Source organism: Ylistrum balloti, unplaced genomic scaffold (genome assembly GCF_031769215.1).
Source record: "Ylistrum balloti isolate Yb309-2 unplaced genomic scaffold, AGI_CSIRO_Ybal_v1 Utg370598, whole genome shotgun sequence".
NCBI lineage: Eukaryota > Metazoa > Mollusca > Bivalvia > Pectinida > Pectinidae > Ylistrum > Ylistrum balloti.
This window is the reverse complement of record NW_026782370.1, coordinates 946584-969872: the sequence shown is the minus strand read 5'-3', so window position 1 is coordinate 969872 and position 23289 is coordinate 946584. Positions and strand designations below refer to the sequence as shown.

The 23289-nt window shown below is 34.0% G+C and overlaps 1 protein-coding gene and 1 long non-coding RNA gene across 2 annotated transcripts in view; one reads left to right on the top strand and one right to left on the bottom strand.

Moving 5' to 3' along the window:
• LOC132556869 (uncharacterized) overlaps nucleotides 1–23289 on the bottom strand; it is a 79102-nt gene that overhangs the window by 13742 nt on the left and 42071 nt on the right. The window contains exon 2 of the long non-coding RNA XR_009554484.1: nucleotides 23166–23278. This is a non-coding gene — a long non-coding RNA (uncharacterized LOC132556869). The remainder of the gene's footprint in view (nucleotides 1–23165; nucleotides 23279–23289) is intronic.
• The window catches only part of LOC132556867 (CLIP-associating protein 1-A-like), a 139624-nt gene continuing 117938 nt past the window's right edge, over nucleotides 1604–23289 (top strand). The window contains exons 1-2 of the mRNA XM_060221308.1: nucleotides 1604–1780; nucleotides 22793–22871. Of these exons, the coding sequence (XP_060077291.1) occupies nucleotides 1604–1780; nucleotides 22793–22871 (256 nt within the window). The remainder of the gene's footprint in view (nucleotides 1781–22792; nucleotides 22872–23289) is intronic.

The window sequence follows — 23289 nt, the reverse complement described above, 5'->3', positions numbered from 1 at the left end:
TGTGATCGTAACATGAATGTGGCAATGAAATAACGAAATTCTTTGATTTATCATTTAATCGTTTGTTGCATATTTATTGAGTGCAAATGGCTAGTTGAAAACACCGGTCGACCTCCTTACTTGTCAACTCTAGCAGCCATTTTCTGGTGTCCTGATTATGACTGAATATAATCATCTGTTCTGTGTAAATACATTTTTATGACCTCGATGGATAATTTCATTTATGTCTAATGCTGTTAATGTGCAATCGATTACGTAATCAACAGGCAAGAAAGTCTGTCCAGCCAATGTCACAAAAAATGTAAACAAAGGATAAAAGCGAAGTATATCAACATGGGATCTGTCAAGATTTGACATACATACAACCGACTCGTATTCTTTCGTTCACCGGGATTTTATGTTTATTTGTATGTGTCTATTTGTGTGTGTTCGGCGTATGTATGTGTGATATCAAGATACACCGTATCCTTATGCTCTCCCTGCAATTTGTTCCATGTTTTGTTTTTTAAATATCTCTCTCCGTGATCTTTGCTGGTGATACTAGTTACTGTACTATAATGAAGAATGTCATCAGGACTTGATTCGTGCCAGAAGTTTTGTAATTGAATTTGATAATTATAAGATAAAGATATCTATATACCCTTATATACTCGTCCAATGCTTTACATTCTTTGACTTTTATGTGATTGTGACTTGAGTTTAGGAAAAACCAACTGTTGAATAGTTGTATGATTAAGGTACATATGTATTTGAAAGACTTGTACTCAGTAATCAACATATTGGCCACTTATGATACTCTTTTTTATACTTCAATAAAAGTCAAATGTAAACATGGCAAAAATATTGATATTGCTTAAATGACTTATTTGATATTTTATATATTGATAAATATATATATATAAAATATATTTAAAAAACAAAACTTTTATATTTTTACCATAATTGTATATACTTGTTCTTTTAAAATGCAATTTGCAAGAGTTGAGCTAACACAGCTATCACAGGTAACATAGTTTTTAACATTGCAATCTTGTAGTCTGATTTCAATCATGCAAGATTTCAACACTTTAGTAAGGTGTACATATACCTCCCATAGTAAGGGTATATATAAGATGATAAATAGGGAATGTTTTGTCTTTTTAATTGTACATGTGTTTTAATTATGGTAGTTTGAATGTAGTTGAAAACAAACATTATTTATGCTGGTGATTGACTTGAGAGAATGTATTCCTACAACTGTATGTACATGTATGTGACACCATAATGTTGATGAAAGTATTAAGTTACATATGAACTACTATGATAATTGATTTATTCGCACTCCGTTAGAGGGCTGATTCCTAAACAGATCAATGAGATACTTTATTTTCTGATGTTGATTAACATTTAAATTGGATGCATGCTTGTTTTATGATCAGTGTAGTTGTTTAATATACATGTAATTTATTTCTATTTTCAGATAAAAAATTATACAAATTTTAAACAATTGTATCAAAGACGAAGAGCTCCAGTAACCTGGAGAGCTACAGAACGCTAACAGGAAGTTTTAAAGTTTGAAAAAAAGGAAGATTTATCAGATATCTTATTTTATGCTGTGGTTGCCATGGCAACACTTGATGATTTCTTGCCCAATGTGACAACACAGGATACTAGGAAACGGATACAGGCTCATGGCGATCTGATCCCGTTTCTAAGTGACCCACACAGCTCTTTATCATGTGGAGATATTGATGAGTTGATCAATGGACTTGTAGGATGGGTCAACAGCAGCAACTACAAGGTATGGTGTAGCACTCGCTTCATCTGGATTACGACCTTTAACTAGTTAACCAAAATGAAATGGTAATTAGTCTAAGGCAAATAGGCCATAATTCCAATTGGATTTACTTCATGATATAGTCAGATTCCCAAAATATGTAGTTTACCGCATAAGATATTTTCTTTCCGACTGGCGTTTTCTCAAGTGAGTGGAAAAAATCTCTGGTTGGTAACTTTATTGGTTGATTATTGTAGAAGTAAGTATTGGAACATGTATCGTGAGGTATTAGGGATGTGTTGGGAATAAAAACAAACTTTGATTAAACATGAATATATGAGACCCTTTGAATTACCTGTAAGGCATCTTAAATTGCATTCATGAAGTGCTTTATTTTACAAACTTCCTAACTTAGTTTAATCTTTCAAATAAAATAACTGTATTAGTTCTGGAGTCGATATTTGTTAAAGCAGTAATTAGCTGATTTCAAAGGACAGACCTGACAAAATGATTGACTTCACATTTTCAGCAAAAACAAAATATTGATTATTCAATGATATTTTGTGACAGAAAAAATGATGGAAGATCAGTTGAAAAACTAAAGCAGTTATAAGCTATACATGTAAATTGTATGGAAAGCAAATTTATTTGTAGTCCTATCCACATCTCTTTTAAAATTGACGTTTAGTTACCATTATACTGGTCACCAATAAAAAGAACGACAGACAGAAGGGGTACACTACACAGAGCAACTTTACTGTGGTAAATCTACATAATTATGAAACATAAGTATAACATAACACAATACTGGACCCATAACACGATACTGGAACTATAACACAATACTGGACCCATAACACGATACTGGAACTATAATACAATACTGGAACTATAACATAATACTGGACCAATAACATAATACTGGACCAATAACATAATACTGGACCAATAACACAATACTGGACCCATAACACAATACTGGAACTATAACATAATACTGGACCAATAACATAATACTGGAACTATAACATAATACTGGACCAATAACACAATACTGGACCAATAACATAATACTGGACCAATAACACAATACTGGAACTATAACACAATACTGGACCAATAACACAATACTGGACCAATAACATAATACTGGACCAATAACACAATACTGGACCAATAACATAATACTGGAACTATAACACAATACTGGACCAATAACACAATACTGGACCAATAACACAATACTGGACCCATAACATAATACTGGAACTATACATAATACTGGACCAATAACACAATACTGGACCAATAACACAATACTTGACCAATAACACAATACTGGACCCATAACATAATACTGGAACTATACATAATACTGGACCAATAACATAATACTGGAACTATAACACAATACTGGACCAATAACACAATACTTGACCAATAACACAATACTGGACCCATAACATAATACTGGAACTATACATAATACTGGACCAATAACATAATACTGGAACTATACATAATACTGGAACTATAACATAATACTGGACCAATAACATAATACTGGACCAATAACACAATACTGGAACTATAACATAATACTGGACCAATAACATAATACTGGACCAATAACATAATACTTGACCAATAACACAATACTGGACCCATAACATAATACTGGAACTATACATAATACTGGACCAATAACATAATACTGGACCAATAACACAATACTGGAACTATAACATAATACTGGACCAATAACATAATACTGGACCAATAACATAATACTGCAACCTCTGTCTAAAAGAGTGAAACAAGCATACAACTTACCAAGCAGGACGAATCATACCTGTAAGAGGCACCAATGTTGTCCTGACTTATTCAATGAAAGCAAAGAAGAAATAAACAAATAGAAGTGATACAAGTGATAAAAATAGCATTCTATTTCTATGGGATTGTTAATTCAATATTTTTACTTGTAAACTTGTAAATTGTTGGTTGTCTTAGAACATGCTAATAAGATGCCGTCCTTCGATCATAATCATTAAAACAAGAATTTGGCATGGGAATGTAACATTGTAGACAAAAATACCTCAGTTAAGATGTATCAGCCAAGTTCTATGTCCCAAAAGGGGCAGTACAGAGTATTGATTTTAGCCTTTCTTCCTTGGAGGCATTTAATCTTTAATTACGTTGGGAAACTATCCTGTTTGTACATTTTGTATACATAATTATATACATAAGATGATTGCAGGTTGATACAGTAATATATTGGTATATTTTTTCAACATTGATATCTTGGTCAATAACATAATTAAAAGGCTGTGTTTATCATTTCTCATTGAAATAAATTGTCTATGAATGGAGGACTAGGGTAAAGGATGAAATTTACATAAACTATCACAAATTGAATTCCTTAGCCAGAGTTTAACATCATTTATACATATCTTCTGGTTAGCATCACTTCAGCAACCTATTTCAGTATTTTATCAAGTTCTACACTTCAGTTGAAGATTTGGAATACATTGGTACAAGAATGCAAACTTTATTTTCAGTTAACAGTTTATGTCATATGGCGCTAGGTATATGCATTCAGATGTAGATACTTATTAAAGATATCCTCAAACTGTCTCAGTTATAATCTACTGACAAGTTTTGAGGATTAAATTTATATTCCTTGATAATGAACCCAAACTATTATCAACAGAACAGAAAATCCTGCAAGATTTTCAAAACATACTGATGTTCCTCTATTAACAAATATACACTGTAATATAACTTGAAAATTGAATTTCTCTTTAAATAAACGAACCAAGTGGAATGCATTGTAAAGTATTAAGTAAATATACAGGTGTTTGTTGTGTATATTGTTGCAGGAATAAAGGATGTATAGACAAGTAGCTAGTGATTATTGTATAGACTGGCCATATTGATCAAATACATTGTAGTATCACGTACAGCTGTCCACGGCCCACTCACGTGCACAATAACAAGCCTATTGCTCTACACTGCATGTATATATTGACGTTGCATGTAGTGCAGAATTGCAGTTTTTGCAAAGCCATCAATTTCAGTTAGTCATTGTGGCGTCTGATATCCCATCAGCTGGCTTGGTGAAGAGAAGATAATAAAACAGAATTGATTATAGAAATATCGGCAATGGATTTTAGTTGTGACTAGGAAACAATTCTCAGGTACATGTAGAAATGATCGTTACACATGCGGTGAACTCTCAGTGTAATCAGCATGGCAATTTTTTATTTCACTGGACATTCAGTTTACCAGTAATGCGAACATATTGAAGGACTGGTCTTGTGGCACATGAATGAAAGCATAATTTTACCATATTAAATTCAGTATTATTTTATTGGTTTACACATGGAATAAAAGGATTTTTCCATTTGCCTGCAATTTAGTTGCTTTGTTAGATTTTCTAGTATGGAATCTCAAAATGAAATTAAATGGAGGTGTGCTGTTGTTTGGGTAAATGTGGGTTGGTGTTCAGTTTTTTGAAAATACACCAGAAATTGCACAGGTTACCAGGTAAATGGTGTCTCCAGATTATATACAATGACTATTCACTAAAGGGTCCTTCTGTATATGATCATGTCCCATGATTTATCTATACAACAGGAAGTTGATACAAAATACACTTTTTTCCTATAAATGCTCTTATAAATTGATAAGATAGCATCAATTAAAAAAAATGAGGTTGGTTTTAAAAAAATGTCAGTAAAAAAGAAAGAAGGAACGATGTTGCTTATTAATGGAGATGTATATCAGATGAAATTTCAGACATTAATGACTTTCATTTTGTCATGATCAGAATGTACATTGTCGTACCGAATAGGATATATACCTGGGTAGATCTATCTCTAATTGAGATACAATAGATACCAGGTAGTGTAATAGAAATAACTAGGTGAGGTGTTCCAGTACATGTATCACATTACTGTTTTTGTGTGGCATTTAAAATGACGTCCTGTTTCGACCTTCCCAATACTTATACATTTGTTCTCATGCCAATTTAACTGTACTGGACTTCAACTCTTTATGAGCTGGTTTATATACAGTACATATAGGTATATGCTTCTACATGACTGTATAATATGGCTGTCAATCCATCCAGGTGACTGTATGTTCCTACTAAAACCTTAGAATAGAAGACTGTTTATGACAAAAAGACTGCATACATTTTCATATGACCTTTTCATTGCAATGTCATATCAACAGTTTGTCAGAATTCAAAGTTATGGTCAAATATTTTTCCTTGTGATTTAGTTTTTGTTGGTGCCATTAATGTTAAGCATCTTCAGACAAAAATACCTCCAGGTAGCAAGAGTAAACGTCTTCAGACAAAAATACCTCCAGGTAGCAAGAGTAAATGTCTTAAGACCAAAAATATCTCCAGGCAGCAAGAGTAAATGTCTTAAGACCAAAAATACCCCCAGGTAGCAAGAGTAAACGTCTTAAGACCAAAAATACCTCCAGGTAGCAAGAGTAAACGTCTTAAGACCAAAAATACCTCCAGGTAGCAAGAGTAAATGTCTTAAAACCAAAAATACCTCCAGGTAGCAAGAGTAAATGTCTTAAGACCAAAAATATCTCCAGGTAGCAAGAGTAAATGTCTTAAGACCAAAAATACCTCCAGGTAGCAAGAGTAAACGTCTTAAGACCAAAAATACCTCCAGGTAGCAAGAGTAAACATCTTAAGACCAAAAATACCTCCAGGTAGCAAGAGTAAACATTTTAAGACCAAAAATACCTCCAGGTAGCAAGAGTGATCATCTTAAGACCAAAAATATCTCCAGGTTGGGAGTGTAAACATTTTAAGACCAAAAAAACTTCCAGGTAGCAAGAGTGATCATCTTCAGACCAAAAATACCTCCAGGTAGCGAGAGTGATCATCTTCAGACCAAAAATACCTCCAGGTAGCAAGAGTGATCATCTTCAGACCAAAAATACCTCCAGGTTGGGAGAGTAAACATTTTAAGACCAAAAATACCTCCAGGTAGCAAGAGTTAACATCTTAAGACCAAAAATATCTCCAGGTAGGGAGAGTAAACATCTTAAGACCGAGAGTATTGTTAATTCTGTCCTCATTTGTATTGTACAATGATCATGAACTGAACTGCAACACCATTAGAAAACTTAATACTTATGATAATTTGCATTGGTAAATGTTTCTATTTGTTGTTGTGCTGGGACTGATGTCAACAAGAAATATATATGTATATATTTGACTAGCACTTATTCTCAGTATTGTTTTTAGATGTTCAGTACATATATGGAAAGGAAATATTGATTTCTTTTAAAATAATATTTTGTTATTCGGTATACAACGTTATTGTAAAACCTGATCTATATATGTGTATATATGTAACATAGAATGTTGATACTGTGAGTCACAATACCACACATATTTATACTTCCTATGGCTGTTTTTTACCTGAATTGACACATTGAACCTTCCTTCCGACATGTGTCATTCAACCTCTTAGCACTGTGGGTGATACATTGTCGCTGTGACTTTGTATCAACCATTTGTTATACATTTAAATGTTAGGTATCTACATGCATATCTGTCCATTCATCAAAACCTTGTCATTCATTTACAGAACTACCTGGTCGTCTAATAAAAATATGCCAACTTAAATTCTTGACCCTGATGTTAGCAAAGCACCTTTTGTTCGCTGTCATGCATGAGTGAGGAGAGAAGATTGTTTAGTTTGGCAGACTGTTGTATATAACACTTTACCTCTAGGCCTGGTTCTTCACTGCATTATACATGATGATCTGATGAAGTTAGGTAATGGAGGATACATATAATACTGTCTGAAATGTAATTGTACCCTAATGGAGAGTGGTGTCAGTGTTAAGATAACAAGTATATTCAATTTGGCGTAAGACTTTAATTTCACATGTAAACTATAATATCTATGTCTTGACATAAAGATTTTGAGTGTGTCTGTACAAAAATCTACTAGCTAATGATCAGTAAGAGACTTACAGAAACAAAGATCTACTAGCTTATGATCAGTAAGAGACCTACAGAAACAAAGATCTACTAGCTTATGATCAGTAAGAGACCTACAGAATCAAAGATCTACTAGCTTATGATCAGTAAGAGACTTACAGAAACAAAGATCTACTAGCTAATGATCAGTAAGAGACCTACAGAAACAAAGATCTACTAGCTAATGATCAGTAAGAGACCTACAGAAACAAAGATCTACTAGCTAATGATCAGTAAGAGACTTACAGAAACAAAGATCTACTAGCTAATGATCAGTAAGAGACTTACAGAAACAAAGATCTACTAGCTAATGATCAGTAAGAGACTTACAGAAACAAAGATCTACTAGCTTATGATCAGTAAGAGACTTACAGAAACAAAGATCTACTAGCTAATGATCAGTAAGAGACTTACAGAAACAAAGATCTACTAGCTTATGATCAGTAAGAGACTTACAGAAACAAAGATCTACTAGCTAATGATCAGTAAGAGACCTACAGAAACAAAGATCTACTAGCTAATGATCAGTAAGAGACTTACAGAAACAAAGATCTACTAGCTAATGATCAGTAAGAGACTTACAGAAACAAAGATCTACTAGCTAATGATCAGTAAGAGACTTACAGAAACAAAGATCTACTAGCTTATGATCAGTAAGAGACTTACAGAAACAAAGATCTACTAGCTAATGATCAGTAAGAGACCTACAGAAACAAACAGGTGATTTCAGGTATCTCAGAATTACACTTTGTCTAAGGCTACTATATATAGAATAAATATTCAAATATTGTACTGTAGCTTGGCAAAGCTTTTTGTCTGAGGTCTGGAATTAATGCTGTATAGTCTGTAATCTGATTTATTCTTTCCACCCTGTCAAAATTTAAATGCATCTGTAGCATAGGAGAAAATGAATCCATTGGAAAACTTGATGTGTCTCCATGTCGTAAGAAATGAAATCAATATCTTGCTGTATGAGTATCTGATAAAAACACACACTACTGGTTGAGCTGAACTATTTTTGGTGTAATTCATTCTTCCTGTTGCTCCTGTTACATATATAACTATTACAACAAGTTGTTACTGTTTCTTCAGCTTAATACTGAGTCATCCAGGATAAGGCATGTTAGATCTTTTTCTAATATTTGATTTGATTTTAAGGTTTGTCATATTTAAAACTCTACACTTAATGGCTAAAAACCTAAATTAGACACATGATGTTGCAGGCCCCTTTGGCCTCTTGTGTGAATTGGTGTTATTACCTACAGCTTCAAAGTATTGCACATTACATAAAACTAATGAAGAAAGATTAAAAAGATACATAGTTTTGGCAAAATGGAGTCAATAATAAAACCCACTGATAAGTTGGAATGGTCTCATGGTCTCACTGACCTAACTTTAATTTCATGTCATTATGTCAGGATAGCCTAACCCTTAGGTGTTTATATACATAGACAAAATATACAGCATACCAGGGATAGCCAACAGAAAGGGCAAATTGGCACCTACTGTAGGTAGTAATGTACTGACACAGAATAACTTGATTGGAGTGATTTAAAATAATGATGGGTCCAATAACGGTACACATATATATTGATTATAATTTGTCATTGATAGGATTAATTTGTTGAACCAGTTGTAGGTAATATCTAGTAATGGTCAGACATTACCTGTCGTTACAAACCTAAACACATCTCAACAAAAGGTCAAATGGTCAGTACAAAGTTTTATACGGCCATACTTGTTCTATGATGGCCTATCACAGTGAAGAATTTTCCAGTCATGTCTTTGTATTTTCTATGGATTTGATATAAAACTATACATATCAGACAAAACAGGACATACCATTCCAGCAGAGCAAAGGAACATATTACAGACACTTTGTGTCTATAGTTCTTAGTAAACAGTCTGTCAATAACACAAAACTCATTATTTATGTTGAAAGCTGTGAGTCATTGCTGTAAGAGAACATATAAATATTCTGGCAGTGAAGTAGAGGGATCACCTCCCACCTCTACCCCCTTGTTTAAAGAATAGCTATCTGGTATTGATAAAATCTGTTTGATACTCTTGACACTAAATTCAAATACGAGGATAGTGCAAAGGAAATGCAGGAGGCTTTCATATGATAATGTATAAAAAGTTAAGTGATGTCCAGCATTTCAGGTATAGACTGCAAATGTATGTTGAAGTGGATCTTGAAGTAGTGATTTGAATATATAGCAAGGTTTGTGAGAGAAGACCTGCCGAGCAGTGAGGCAAGGTTATGAAGATTTAATCTGTTGTTTTCAGGTGTTTCATGTTTACATTACATAGATAAATACTTGAAGAGATTTACGGTGTTGTCAGATGTGGGTACACACACCATGTATATATATCATTGTCCGTGGCAAGATAATCGTAACTCTCGGTCATTGCTGGTCAGGTGTGGAGTGGCCAGGATTGGTGGTTCATTACGTTGTTGGGTAGACATATACCCGTCTATTAAGACAACGTAAATATTCACTGTCTGGTTGTTTATTGTGGTGGGTAACATATACTGGATAGTCATGCTGGCACACATACAAATCAGCTGATACAACAACATATTGTTGACCATTTGTAGAGCCCTACTTAGTCTCACTGACCAGTGGTTTAATACCTATTAAGGCTGAATTTGATGATGTAACCAGGGTCAGGGACAATTCAAACGTAATACAATAGAGGAAGGGTTGTTGTAAAGAAATGGCTGCTAATTAAAGTAGAATTTTATTTGAAATTCTCCGTCTTTCAGGAATAGGTTTTCCATTGCAAGCATTTCCAGAGGGAATATGATTATTTTGTAAGTACCAAGTACATTCTTGAGAAAATTATAACACTTGCAGCCATAACTGAAATCAATTGGTACAATGAAACATGGTATGAACAAAAGTTGTTGCCCCATAATAAGTGAGCTTTGTAATGTCAAACAACCTACATGGAAAATAGCAGTGGACTTTAACCTGAAGTGTTTCTAGACCTTGAAGATCCCAAAGAGAGGCATTTTATACTTTTTAAGATTACAAATAAATCTATGAATTATATGAACTTGTAATTACTATATATGTATACTTATAATTTGAAATCTTGGATTTGACACAAGTTCTTTTCCATACAAAATCGGAGCCAGTGCGATAAAGTTGTGCTTTGAAAATGTACATACACCTTCTTGGGGTAGGATTATGAAATATGTGGTTGTTCTTAATAGGGGACTCTTTCGCTGAATTTTGAATGGAGTAATAGAAAAACTTGTGGCCATGGGTTTTCTTGAAAATTTTACATAAATAGAGGATAAAACTGGTGATATGTTTTGCAAACCCAGGCTACTGACCTCAAGGCCAACTTTGACGGTAAGAGTTTGTGTTTTTGAATTCATTAAAAGACAGAGAATAGGAAAAGGATATTTACATATGTATACGGAAAAAAAACATTTATCAGGTCAATTTCTGAGATTCCGAGAGTCCTGATAGAAAGTCAGTCACATGCCCACTGTTTGTTGTCTAGTAACATGAGCTTTTCTCTCATTTCTAACAGACATTATCTATGTCTATACTTCAAAGCTACCTTCTACCTAAAACCATTAGAGATATACACAGGTATGCTTTGTGTAGTGGCCAACACACCTGGGGATTGGAGGTGTTAACTAGGTAATTAACGGTTAATGGAGGGTTGTTATCATACCTGTAAAGTGATTATTTACCTGTCTTGTTGAGACTGTTTGATGCATTGTCAGCTCATTGTAAAACAAAAGTGCAGTAAGAAAGGTAGTGATAGGGGACATAAAACCTGTTAGATAAACTTTCTAATATCCTTTGCTTATTTGTAGAACTGTTATTCCAATTTTTCAGCATTACTTTGACTGCAATGTAATTTGTTATAATTTAGTCTACTTGTACTACTAGAGGGTGCCTATTTGTTTCGTGTTTCGTCGGTTGTCTTGTGTCCTTACACTTCTTCTGATGCCAGATTTTCTCATTCCGTAAAATTCGGCCTTAGTTCGTGCTCAGTTATACAGATTTTGTCCAGATTTCTTCTCATATATTGTGTTGTAATACAATGATGTATGTCGCCCCTGCCTTCTATTCCTTTGTATACTTTCGTATTAATGGCAGTATAACAAGGTTATTAGTGGCTACATATAACTTTGAGCTGACTAATCATGATAGTAATATTACAAAGAATTAAGAATTGAGTCCTAATTACAATTGATTAAGAAATGAATGGAGTAATCGGATGATACAAGGCACAATATAAAAATCTTAACTTAACACTCTTGGGACAGAAATAGCTGTTCAATAATCCTATTGGTATTATCAGGAATGTTGAAGAGGATAATAAATTTATATTTAGCTTTAATGATTCTAAAAATACATTTGCAAATGGAAAGAATTCAACACTGTTGAGATATGAATGTTGAGTTGTCACAAATAAAATTCAGACCAGCCTGCAGCCTACAGTGCACTGGAATAACGGGGTAACTTCTAAATAATTTACTTTTTGTTTTTTAAAAATTGCATTTTATTTTCCAAAATAACTTGTTGTCATGTTGAAATTAAATAAGGTTCTTAATTAACTCTGCAGATCACATGCACTGGCAGAATTGATTTTTCACACAGTTAAGAGCATTTAATTGCAAACTCTGTGTATTGCGGCGTTAGTCTTGTGCGTTGGTGTGGTAGCTTCACTGCAGCAGGTGGGCCTAGAATTGAGTTTTCTAGTTTCATATCAATCATCAGTTACCCAAGGAAATTCAGGTCTGCAACAGAGATTATTCTGATACTAATTATAAAGTTAAATTATATTTTGAATGTTAAAGATATTTTAAATTGTCAAAATCTCAATATATCTAATATTTTTGTAGACACTTCATGGGTCTGAAAACTATTTGATCAATTTTAGTCTGTATGCTGTAAAAATTGAAGATTGATAACAATCTAAATAAGGAAGGAGTTTGTTTTTGTGTTCAATTTGATTTATTAAAGTCATAGTGCAAAATACTCCAGTTTTCAAATAGACTGAGTTGTGTTAGAGTTGATGATGTATCCAGGTACAATGAGATGTTTGGAATGATGATTCTCCATAGACATGTGAAATCTATCCCTATTAGAAAGAAAATTATAGGGAAACTTTTTCAATTTCATTACTTACTTATTTAAGCAGTGCTCTGTTAAATAGTTTACTTACAGTGTTCACACTTTATTGGTAAAACATATGTCCTGTATTTCAAATGTGCCAGTAAAAAGGAAAATTTCACTTTTAGTATCCACAATTTTGGGAAAAACCTAGAAACATGATGTTCTTGGTCTTGTCTGGCAACAACTTTGTGATCATCGATTTTGATGCTTATGGCTTGTGCTGTTGATAGTTTTATGGTAAAGCCAAAGTTCAACTGCAGCATCTCGAAGATAAATCACATTCTGCCTCAGGAAAAAGCTTTTAACATATGTGACTCACAACTAGTGAGTTACGAAGCCATTGCAAACATTCTAAAGATGCCAGTTATTGGAAAGGCTGACATTTACAATGCCACCAGCTGGATGGTGTGTACAAAAGATTCATGACCCAATTAATATGTATGATACTGATATTTATTGTGTAATATATTTGTACACAAGAGTTCTCACTGATAAAACTCATTAAAACCAATATATCATGTGTAGAATGGCTTTCATAGGAATACTTGAAATTAGAAATATTAAAACATTAATTAGCTCTTCCAACTAGCAGCATGTTTAAAACACATACATATGTATAATTTTCATGAACAAGATATAATATCTGAATATGAAGATTAAACACTGAAGTTCCCATATATAGATGAGGCAACATCCAGAAAAACATTGTTTATTGGTATATCTGATTAGATAAATGGACTCGTGAACCCCAGGTTAGTGTCCTGTCAAAGATTTTTGAAAATCTGTCATTTTTATGCCCCCGCCATTTATGGCCGGGGCTATATAGCGTTGCCCATGTCCGTCCGTCCCGTCCCGTCCCGTCGCGTCGCGTCCCAAATCAGTATATACCACCTAACAACTTCATTCGGAAGGCAATTTTCATGAAACTTCATACAAATATCAAGTATGGAAAGACCTCATGCAGTGTTGAATTTCTCGGCATTCTAAAACAAGATGGCCACCAGGGGGAGATAACTCAAAAAAGAGGAACATCATCTTATTTCTACATAATTTGGTACTTGTGGGTTTTGAGGCATAAGGAACTAATATACTCCCTCATTTTTTCCAGAGAACAAAATTCCAAATTCATGTACGTTAAATCAACTTGTCAATTTAAGTATGAAACTTAAGTTGTACATAGTTGCATACAAATTAACAAAATCATCTCTTTCGGACCTTTCACTATTATTTCACATGGGGGGGCGGGGGCATTCATGTCTTACAGACATTTTCTAGTTTTCATGTCACATGCCCTTCTCAGCCCCTCAACCATACCAAAAACATCACAAAATGATTATTGTGTTTTAAAAGCACAAGTGTGATATAAACAGAAGCATTGCTAATAGAGAGAATACAGAGTTAGATATAAGGATATATATGTGTGTTCTCTACTGATCTTTCTTCAACTGTAGTAGTACATAACAGGCTGATCTGTAGTAGTAGATCAATCAGAGCTAAACGGGCCATCAGGGCGAAACGTTTGGCAGCTCTGCTATCATTATGTCGGAAGCTTTCCCCATACTCTGCAATATTCATGTTTAGTATGGCACTATTAGACTGCCACCAACAGTTCAGATGGGAATAGTTCTTACAGAAACAGCTCCTGGTGTTTGTTAGAATTTCACACTTTTTCTGTATCTCTCCATGGCATGGTAAATAGATGGAAATATATACAGGCAATATTGAAAAAGAAAATAAAAACATTGTATATCTTAACACACACATTTAGAAATAAATTAGCTGAGAATGTATATGTTTTTAATGTGACTTTTAAAAATCATGTTTCAGTTCTTGTGGCAATATTAGTGAGAATCTTATATTGAACATTGTTTTAACCAACCTCAGAGAAAGGCCAAGGGGCAGGATTGTGATAAGTACATAGAAGATATAAGACGTTTAGGGAAGAAGATGATGTAGTGTTTTATATACAGACAGGTGTCTGTTTTTGTTATATACAGTAACCAGTGTTATGTTATTATACATTTCCATATGAGCAAATATAAATTTCAGTTAAAAAGGGAAAAAAAGGAGTGTTCAACAAATTGTTTTCAAAAATATGGATAGAGAAAAGCTTAATATATACATTGAAATGTTATAGTTTCACGTAAGCAGTCAGAATAATTGATTTCAGAAGACAAGTTAAATATTAATGATAACCATGGACAGGTTCATAATGGTCAGCAAGAGGTGCAGTAGACAAAAAATCTGCAGAAGAAAAAAACCAGGTCATTATATATCTAGCTGTTTGATGAACACTGATGAGGCCCTGTGTTGTGTATCTGTTAATGGGTTTTATTGTAACTGCTGTCAAGTTCCATGGCACGCTACTGTAATGTCAAAATCTATAGGAATTTCTTAGATTATTGTGTTTCATCAAAAGATGTGATGGTTTTGAAACAATCCCTAATGTACCATGTTTGTTGTATGTTACGGTCAGTAATTTTGTAGTGCAGACAGTTGTCTTTGCTTTTGGAATTGAAGTGAGATGAAATATGCTCTGTGGTATAAAACTACTGTGAAATCAATAGAAATATTGTAATACTAACTCTATCATTGTATGATTGGTGGTAGGTTCCACAGAGTGAGATCAACTTCGGTGTCACTGTGTAAAGGTCTAGGTTATTGTGACATTTCATTGGAGCGGAAAGTGATAGCAAAATCAAATTGGTTCTGCCTTTCAGATGGAAGATTTAACTAATTGCTGACCGTACTAGTGAAAAATAGGCTTTTTGTTGAATTTTGGTTGTGATATTGTGAATAAATCAAGAATTTGAGGAGGGAAAGGGCATAGGGAACTGACAAAGGTGATGAGTAATGATAATTAAGGAATGGAGTGTTAATTTTGTGACTGATTACAAAAGAATGTTTTCCATAGTGGTTCCCTAAAGCACTTTTTCCAGAATTTCCATATTCTAGATATGAGATGTGTTGGTATGTGTGCTGTGTATTTTTTCCATCAACATAGATTGCATGGTTCGTTATTCATCAATTAATTACCCTAATTCAGTAAAGTGGTAAAGCCCTAATGATAGACATAGGCACATGGTAAAACCAAACATAGAGCATTGTTTCTGTATACAATGTATACCATATATGTTGTGGTGGACTATAAAACAACGTTTACTAATCTGAGTGTTACCACAAACTTCACATCTCGTGAGAAACAGGAAATCCATTTGTGGATGAGAGTTGTGGATGGACTAGTACAATAAAAAGCATTATTCCAAGTCATCATTATATTTGTCTCGCAGCAGAATCACTATATTTAGAATAAGCAGCAATACAGTTGCTTTATATTTAAATTAATTTGTCAGTGTATTCTCCCCATGGATACTATCACTCGTCAAGACACCATATTCCAATAACTGCTACACTTGATGTTGTAATGTTCCTTCAGTGTTCTGTGGCAGGCAATATCTGTATAAAAAATGTCACTGCTATGTATGCTCTATCAGAAACACTCCATGTGGCTTCTCCAGGCGATACATTGTGTGTGTGTGTGTGTGTGTATTAGGAATATTGGTCTAGATTTGGGTTATATTAGGATAGTTTGTAGTGAAATGTTTCCATGTTATTGTTGTACGTAAATTTACATTGATATTAGGCACATTGACATAAATATTAAACAGGTGACAATTTTACACATGGATCCAAGTTATAATGACAGATTATGAAACTCAATATACACTCATAGGTTATGGCCCTGCATTGAGATGCATCCATCTGTTCGTTCTTGCTTTCTGCAAATAATTTGCCTATTTGTGGTTAGATTCTCGCCAAATTTGCTATGCAGCTTTATTTTTATGAGACCTGGCATGGGTTCCACAACCAGTAAAATTCTTCGATCTTTGCAAGAGTTATTGGACTTCCAGTGATGAAAATGGACCATTTTATTCATTTCTGCACACTGACATGCATATTTGTAATAAGATGTTCTCCAGATTTTGTATGTTGGTTCATATCAGGTAGAACACACAGGCATTAGATAATCAGGGTCATCCATCAATATTTGCAATAGTTATTGGACTGTGAATGCCAAAAATAAATGGTTTTATTACTTCCTGCACACTGCGTATCTGCGGTTGGATTGGTGTATGGGTTTATGTACACGAGACATCTCATGAGTTAAATACCCTTTGGAATCTGTTCATATCTTCAAGAGTTATAGAACTTTGAACGCTGGTACATCATGAAATCCCTTACAAATGTTGTTGGTTTTGGTGCAGATTGGATAAACCAATATGGCCACTCTGGCTTTTGATCAGAAACTTCTTCTTGAGAAAAGCTGATTCCATTGACTTCTTACTTGGTACAAATGATCAATATGAAGTCTTGCACAAGTGTTGTTTTTTGCGTGGATTTGAAAATCCAATATGGCTGGTGAGACTTCTGATTTTCTTAGACATTTTTTACTTCTCTCCAGAAAAGTTGATGCCATTGACTTCTAACTTTGTTCAAATATGTTGATATGATTGAACTTGAAAGACTTTCAAGGTCACAGTGTTGACTCAAATATGTCAAAATCTTTCAACAACTGCTATTCAATAACAAGATTGTCCAGTGTACTGATATTATGCCTGTGGCATGCTGGGATGAAGGGTTACCAAGTTTGTTTATATGATTGACCTTGACCGATTTTCAAGGTCACAGGAGTTAAATGTGTTAAAATTTTTAAACAGCTTCTCGATAAACAATAGACTCATGTTGCTGATATTGTGCCTGTAGGATGCTAAGAGAAAGGGTTTCAAAGTTTGTTAATATGATTGGCTAACCCTTTTTAAAGGTCACAGGGGCCAAATGTGTTGAAATCTTTACATGACTTCTTCTCAATAACAAAACCGCCCAGTGTCCTGATATTTTGCTTGTAGCATGCTGGGATGAATGGCTACCAAGTTTGTTCACATTATTATTGACCTTGATATACTTTTGAGGTCACATAGTGTTAAATATGGCAAAATCTTTCAATGACTTCTCAATAACCATAAGGCCAAGCGTGCTGATACTGCAGCATTGTGGCATGAAGGGTTACCAAGTTTCATCACATTATTTACCTTGACCCACTTTCAAGGGCACAGGACAATAGGTCAGGAGTCATTGTATTTGTGTAGGCCTCTTGTTGATATTAAATATTTATTTATTGTCATTTGACAGCAGTTTTTCTTTGTCCATATTGATTTGCATTAATATTTTACCAGCTGATATTTAAAGTCAGATTCTAAATCAGAATATATGTGTATATTAAAAATTGATAATTACAAGTATAGCAATATATGAATATTTGTTGAAGTGGTTGGGTATATTAGCATTGTAATGTAAAACGTAGAAATTTAAAAAAATACAGCAATATTCTGATTCATTGTATAGACCAGGAATATAGATATATCAAGGTATGTTTTTCATCAGATATCTTCATCACATTCCATGATATTTGTGTTCAGGTGTCGACATCAGCTGTGTAGTTGTGGTATAGATAGTGTATTAAGTTGTCAGGAGCAGATAACAACATAATGATAAATATATCCAATCCCTGATTGGGACACACAGCTTAGTGTATAGTGATATTGGCTGTTTTCCCAGTGGAAGGGAGATAGGGTAATCGTGTAGAAATATTTCTCCTTGAATGAATAATGACACAGACTCTGTGATAACCCGGACCAGAAGTTCGCTAACACCACCACCACCTCATACCCACCTCCACACACATCTATAACACCACACAAACACTAACTTGTGTATGTACGTAAAAGAGTGAATGGGATGGGGTTTTTGTTATACACAGCTGTACATCAGTCTATATACACTTCACAGTGATAGAAAATACAACCTTTTTACCCCTTGTGTTTGTTGTATAATTTAGTCTGAAAATTTTGGCACTTACACATGTATACTTGTTGAGCATTTTTGTGAATATGTTATGTTTTGAAAACTAACATGACTTTTATTGGAGATCTCACCCCTCCCAACTATTATTTCAAAATGTGCAGTATAAACATTGACAAACACAGCATCTTCTTTAGCTATGAAATGTCTACTTTGACCTACAACTGACAAATGCATTTTTCCAAGAATTGTCAATTTGTGAAAACAACAGATCTATGTATCTGATTCTTTAACACAGTTATATTTTGTTTTGTATACTGTAGCTGTGGCTCTATCAGAGTGTAACACATTCTACACTGCCTACCTCTCACATATACTTGATATGGTAGTTATAGAGCAGCTAGAATCAATTACAGGATTGTAAAATCAGTCAGTTATAATAAGCCAACACACGGGACACACTTATACAGTACAAAAAACCATCAATATGTAGTATTAACAGGTAAGTAAAGTTCAGAATAGAAGTATTGGTAATGATTATCGAGACTGAGTATAGAGAATAATAGTTTGTCTGAACAATGATACCTGTCTATCACCCAACAAATATCATTAATTATTATAACCTATCGGACCCAAATGAAAAATAATTTATACTCAGAACGTTTTATATCTACATTACATTCACACATAAAGTTGTGGTACAAATTACCAAATCTATCCAATTTCTCTATTTGAAAACATTTAAGTAAAAATGCAGGCAGGAGGTTTTCCAGAACATTTGATCGCTGTCAAGATAAACATACTGAGAGGTACTTTGAAGTATTACAGGTATTGACTAACATGATTATATAGGATCTTGTATTGAAAAATAGCTGGGAAACCATGTCTTACATAACTATATGTATATCTGCTGTCAGATTTTGATACCACAGTACCTGGGGCAAGAGATGTGGGTTGATAATTACATAAGAGACGTAGGTGTCAGGTTGATAAATCATGGTGTTGACCTTTAACAGATTTTGTAGGCTGATATTGCAGTAGATTTATGTAGTTTTTATCACCAGTATCACAGTATGATCTTTTACAACTCAACACATCTGTAATTGCCGTCCTCACCTCTGTTAAGATTATAAAACACCAATGTTTTACTTTAAATCACACACTGCAAACAAACAATTATAAACAATTATGTTGACCTCTTTACAAGTTGTTCATTGGAATAGGTTCAGAATGCACAGTTTGTAGAAATGAATGGATTTTTAGGTCATCTGACCCAAAGGGCTTGTAGCCTGCTGGGATGAATGACTACCAAGTTTGTTCACATTATTGACCTTGATCTACTTTCAAGATCACAGGGGTCAACAAGGTCCAGGCTGATATTGATTCTTTGATATAAGTGGATGAAGGGCTACCGATTTGTTCAAATAACTGACCTTGACCTATATTAAAATGTTCTTATGAACCAACAGTGTCTTCTTTGTAAGCTGTAGAGTAATTTACTATTGGCTTCTTTTATATATAGGTCTTCAGTCAGTTAAGGCCTGTGGGCCTCTTGTTATGTTTTTCCCAGATCTCAATATTGTTGTGTTAACTCAGCAAATGTTCTTTTCCTAAACAAACCATCATTCTTCTCATGTATATCAGTAGGGTAAGAAGTAAGTGAGTATGAAATCACCTCTAGGTCAATAAATTCTAAACAAAATTTTCATTTTGAAACTCCTCATGCATTAAGGAGATAAAAGTGAAGTTGCCTAGTACTGTGACCTATACTCTGTCATAGAGAGTTGTTTTCCTGGTACTTGATTGATTTAATTTGTCGTTTATGGCTGTGAGCTTGACTTGATTAACCCATGGTGTGACTTATCTGGCTTGGACTCCAGGCTAACCTTTACACTATCTGTCTCCAGTCTTTACATATGTAAATTTACATCATTTCTCACATCAACAGGTGATGTATTTACCTGTGATAGCTTGTTAATAATCACTACTCATCCTTTAGTTGATGTTGACAAACAGAAATGTGTTTGGTTGAAATTTATGTTGTTGTATATTACATATTGATGAAGTTTAGTTCAGGACAAGTTTGAATCCTTAGGATTTTGTCATTCTCTCTTACAGAAGTCCAATATTAATGATAAAGTAAATGTTCAGATTTTCCTAGTCACTTTGTCTTTTAAGAAGGCATCTAGCTTCAAATGTTTATCTAGCCATCTTCATTCTCTGCAGATAATACTTCATTCCCAGTAGACAATCAAGTCACCTACTTTCCAGTAGATAATCCAGTCACCTTTATTCTCACTAGATAATCCAGTCACCTTTATTCTCAATAGATAATCCAGTCACCTTCAATCCAAGTAGATAATCCAGTCACCTTTTTATTCCTAGCAGATAATCCAGTCACCTTCAATTCCAGTAGATAATCCAGTCACCTTTTTATTCCTAGTAGATAATCCAGTCACCTACATCTCAGTAGATAATCTAGTCACAATTGTTTTCTATAAACACTTTTGTTCAAGAATGGTTATCTATAGCTAGTTATCTTTATTCCCAGTAGATAATCCAGTCTTTTTTATTCCCAGCAGACAATCCAGGCACCTTTTTATTTACAATAGATAACCCAGTCACCTTTGTTCTCAATAGATAATCCAGTCACCTTCAATTCCAGTAGATAATCTAGTCACCTTTTTATTCCTAGTAGATAATCCAACCACCTACATCTCAGAAGATAATCTAGTCACCTTTGTTTTCTATAAACACTTTTGTTCAAGATCGATTATCTATAGCTAGTTATCTTTATTCCCAGTAGATAATCCAGTCACCTTTTTATTTCAAATAGATAATCCAGTCATCTTTATTCCCAGTAGATAATCCAGTCACTTTTATTCCCAGTAGGTAATCCAGTCACTTTTATTTCCAGTAGATAATCCAGTCATCTTTATTCCCAGCAGATAATCCAGTCACCTTTTATTCCCAGTAGATAATCCAGTCACTTTTATTCCCAGTAGATAATCCAGTCATCTTTATTCCCAGCAGATAATCCAGTCACCTTTTATTCCTAGTAGATAATCCAGTCACCTTCATTCCAACTAGATAATCCAGTCACCCTCTTTCCAACTAGATAATCAGTCATCTTTATTCCCAGTAGATAATCCAGTCACCTTCATTCCAACTAGATAATCAGTCACCTTCATTCCAACTAGATAATCCAGTCACCTTTGTTCCCAGCAGAAAATCCAGTCACCTTATTATATTGTTGTCATAATAAGAAGGACATGTCTGTATTTGTAGTATTTACATATATATTATGAACCTTTTTCAAGATCAAAATATACTTTTACCACACAGAGATATGCACAACACAGATATGTCTTGACGCCTTATTCTGTATTGTAGTGACACTAGGTGTTAGTTAAATCTAGTGTATATCCTCATACACCAACCAGTTACACACAGCATCCAAACACAGTTAATATCTGATAAACTTGATCTATTTTTGAAACTCAACTCAATTCCCAGCCAAAGAGCATGACATTGTGCATATTTATATAAATGATATATCAGTTGCAGACGATTACAGACAAAATTTGCTGTCATGATTCTTTAGGCAGTTGGCATGATATTGGGAATTTCTCAACTTTTCACTAAATCACGATTGCTTGTCTGAAGGCATTATTGTGTTGTTGAATGTTGCCAATATTTTGAACAGGTCAGTGTTCTGATAGATAAAAAGCAATTATTGAATCAAATTTTTAACAATAAACACTTCTTGTATAAAGATGCAACACACTTTTAATTAAGACACTTTGAATTGAGAGACCTTCACATGCGAATTAGACCTCTTACCTAGTTACATTGCAATGGCTTTTAACTTAGGTATTTTTGCTCCACCATAAACGACTTGATGATAAATATACTGTTAGAAAAGGTGCATAAACAATGTACACCAGTTATTACAGCCACAAAAAACACCCATTATAACTTAATTTTTTTAATGTTGGTGTTTTCCAGGTGTCCGTCAATGGGCTGGAGGTATTGTGTCTCATGGTCGACCGGATGGGAGAGGACTTCAAACATTATGTGTCTCAGGGTAAGTTTTACCAGATTTTATCTAGCAATAAGTTGATGCCTGGTAATAAGCCCATCAATTTTTTCTTCCAACACAAAAAGCAAAAGACACTGATCTTATTGTACTTGTATTTTTGTCATACAGGTTTTGTCAAATGAAAAAATCAAATTTTGGTTATATGTATAATGTCTTTATGCATGGCTCTTTTTCTTGGTACTTTGTAAACCTTTTCTATTGAGACACTTAAATGATTGTCTGTAATTGATGTTTGCTTGATCACATAGCAACTACATATATACATATCCAGGTACTGACCTTTTGGTTGTTCCAGACATGTAGCTTTGGTGACAGTTGAAGTTAATGACTGCTAATACTTGTGCTCCTGGCAAATTTTCATCTTCAGTGGTAGCCATTGTAGATGGTATTTTCTGAAATTAAT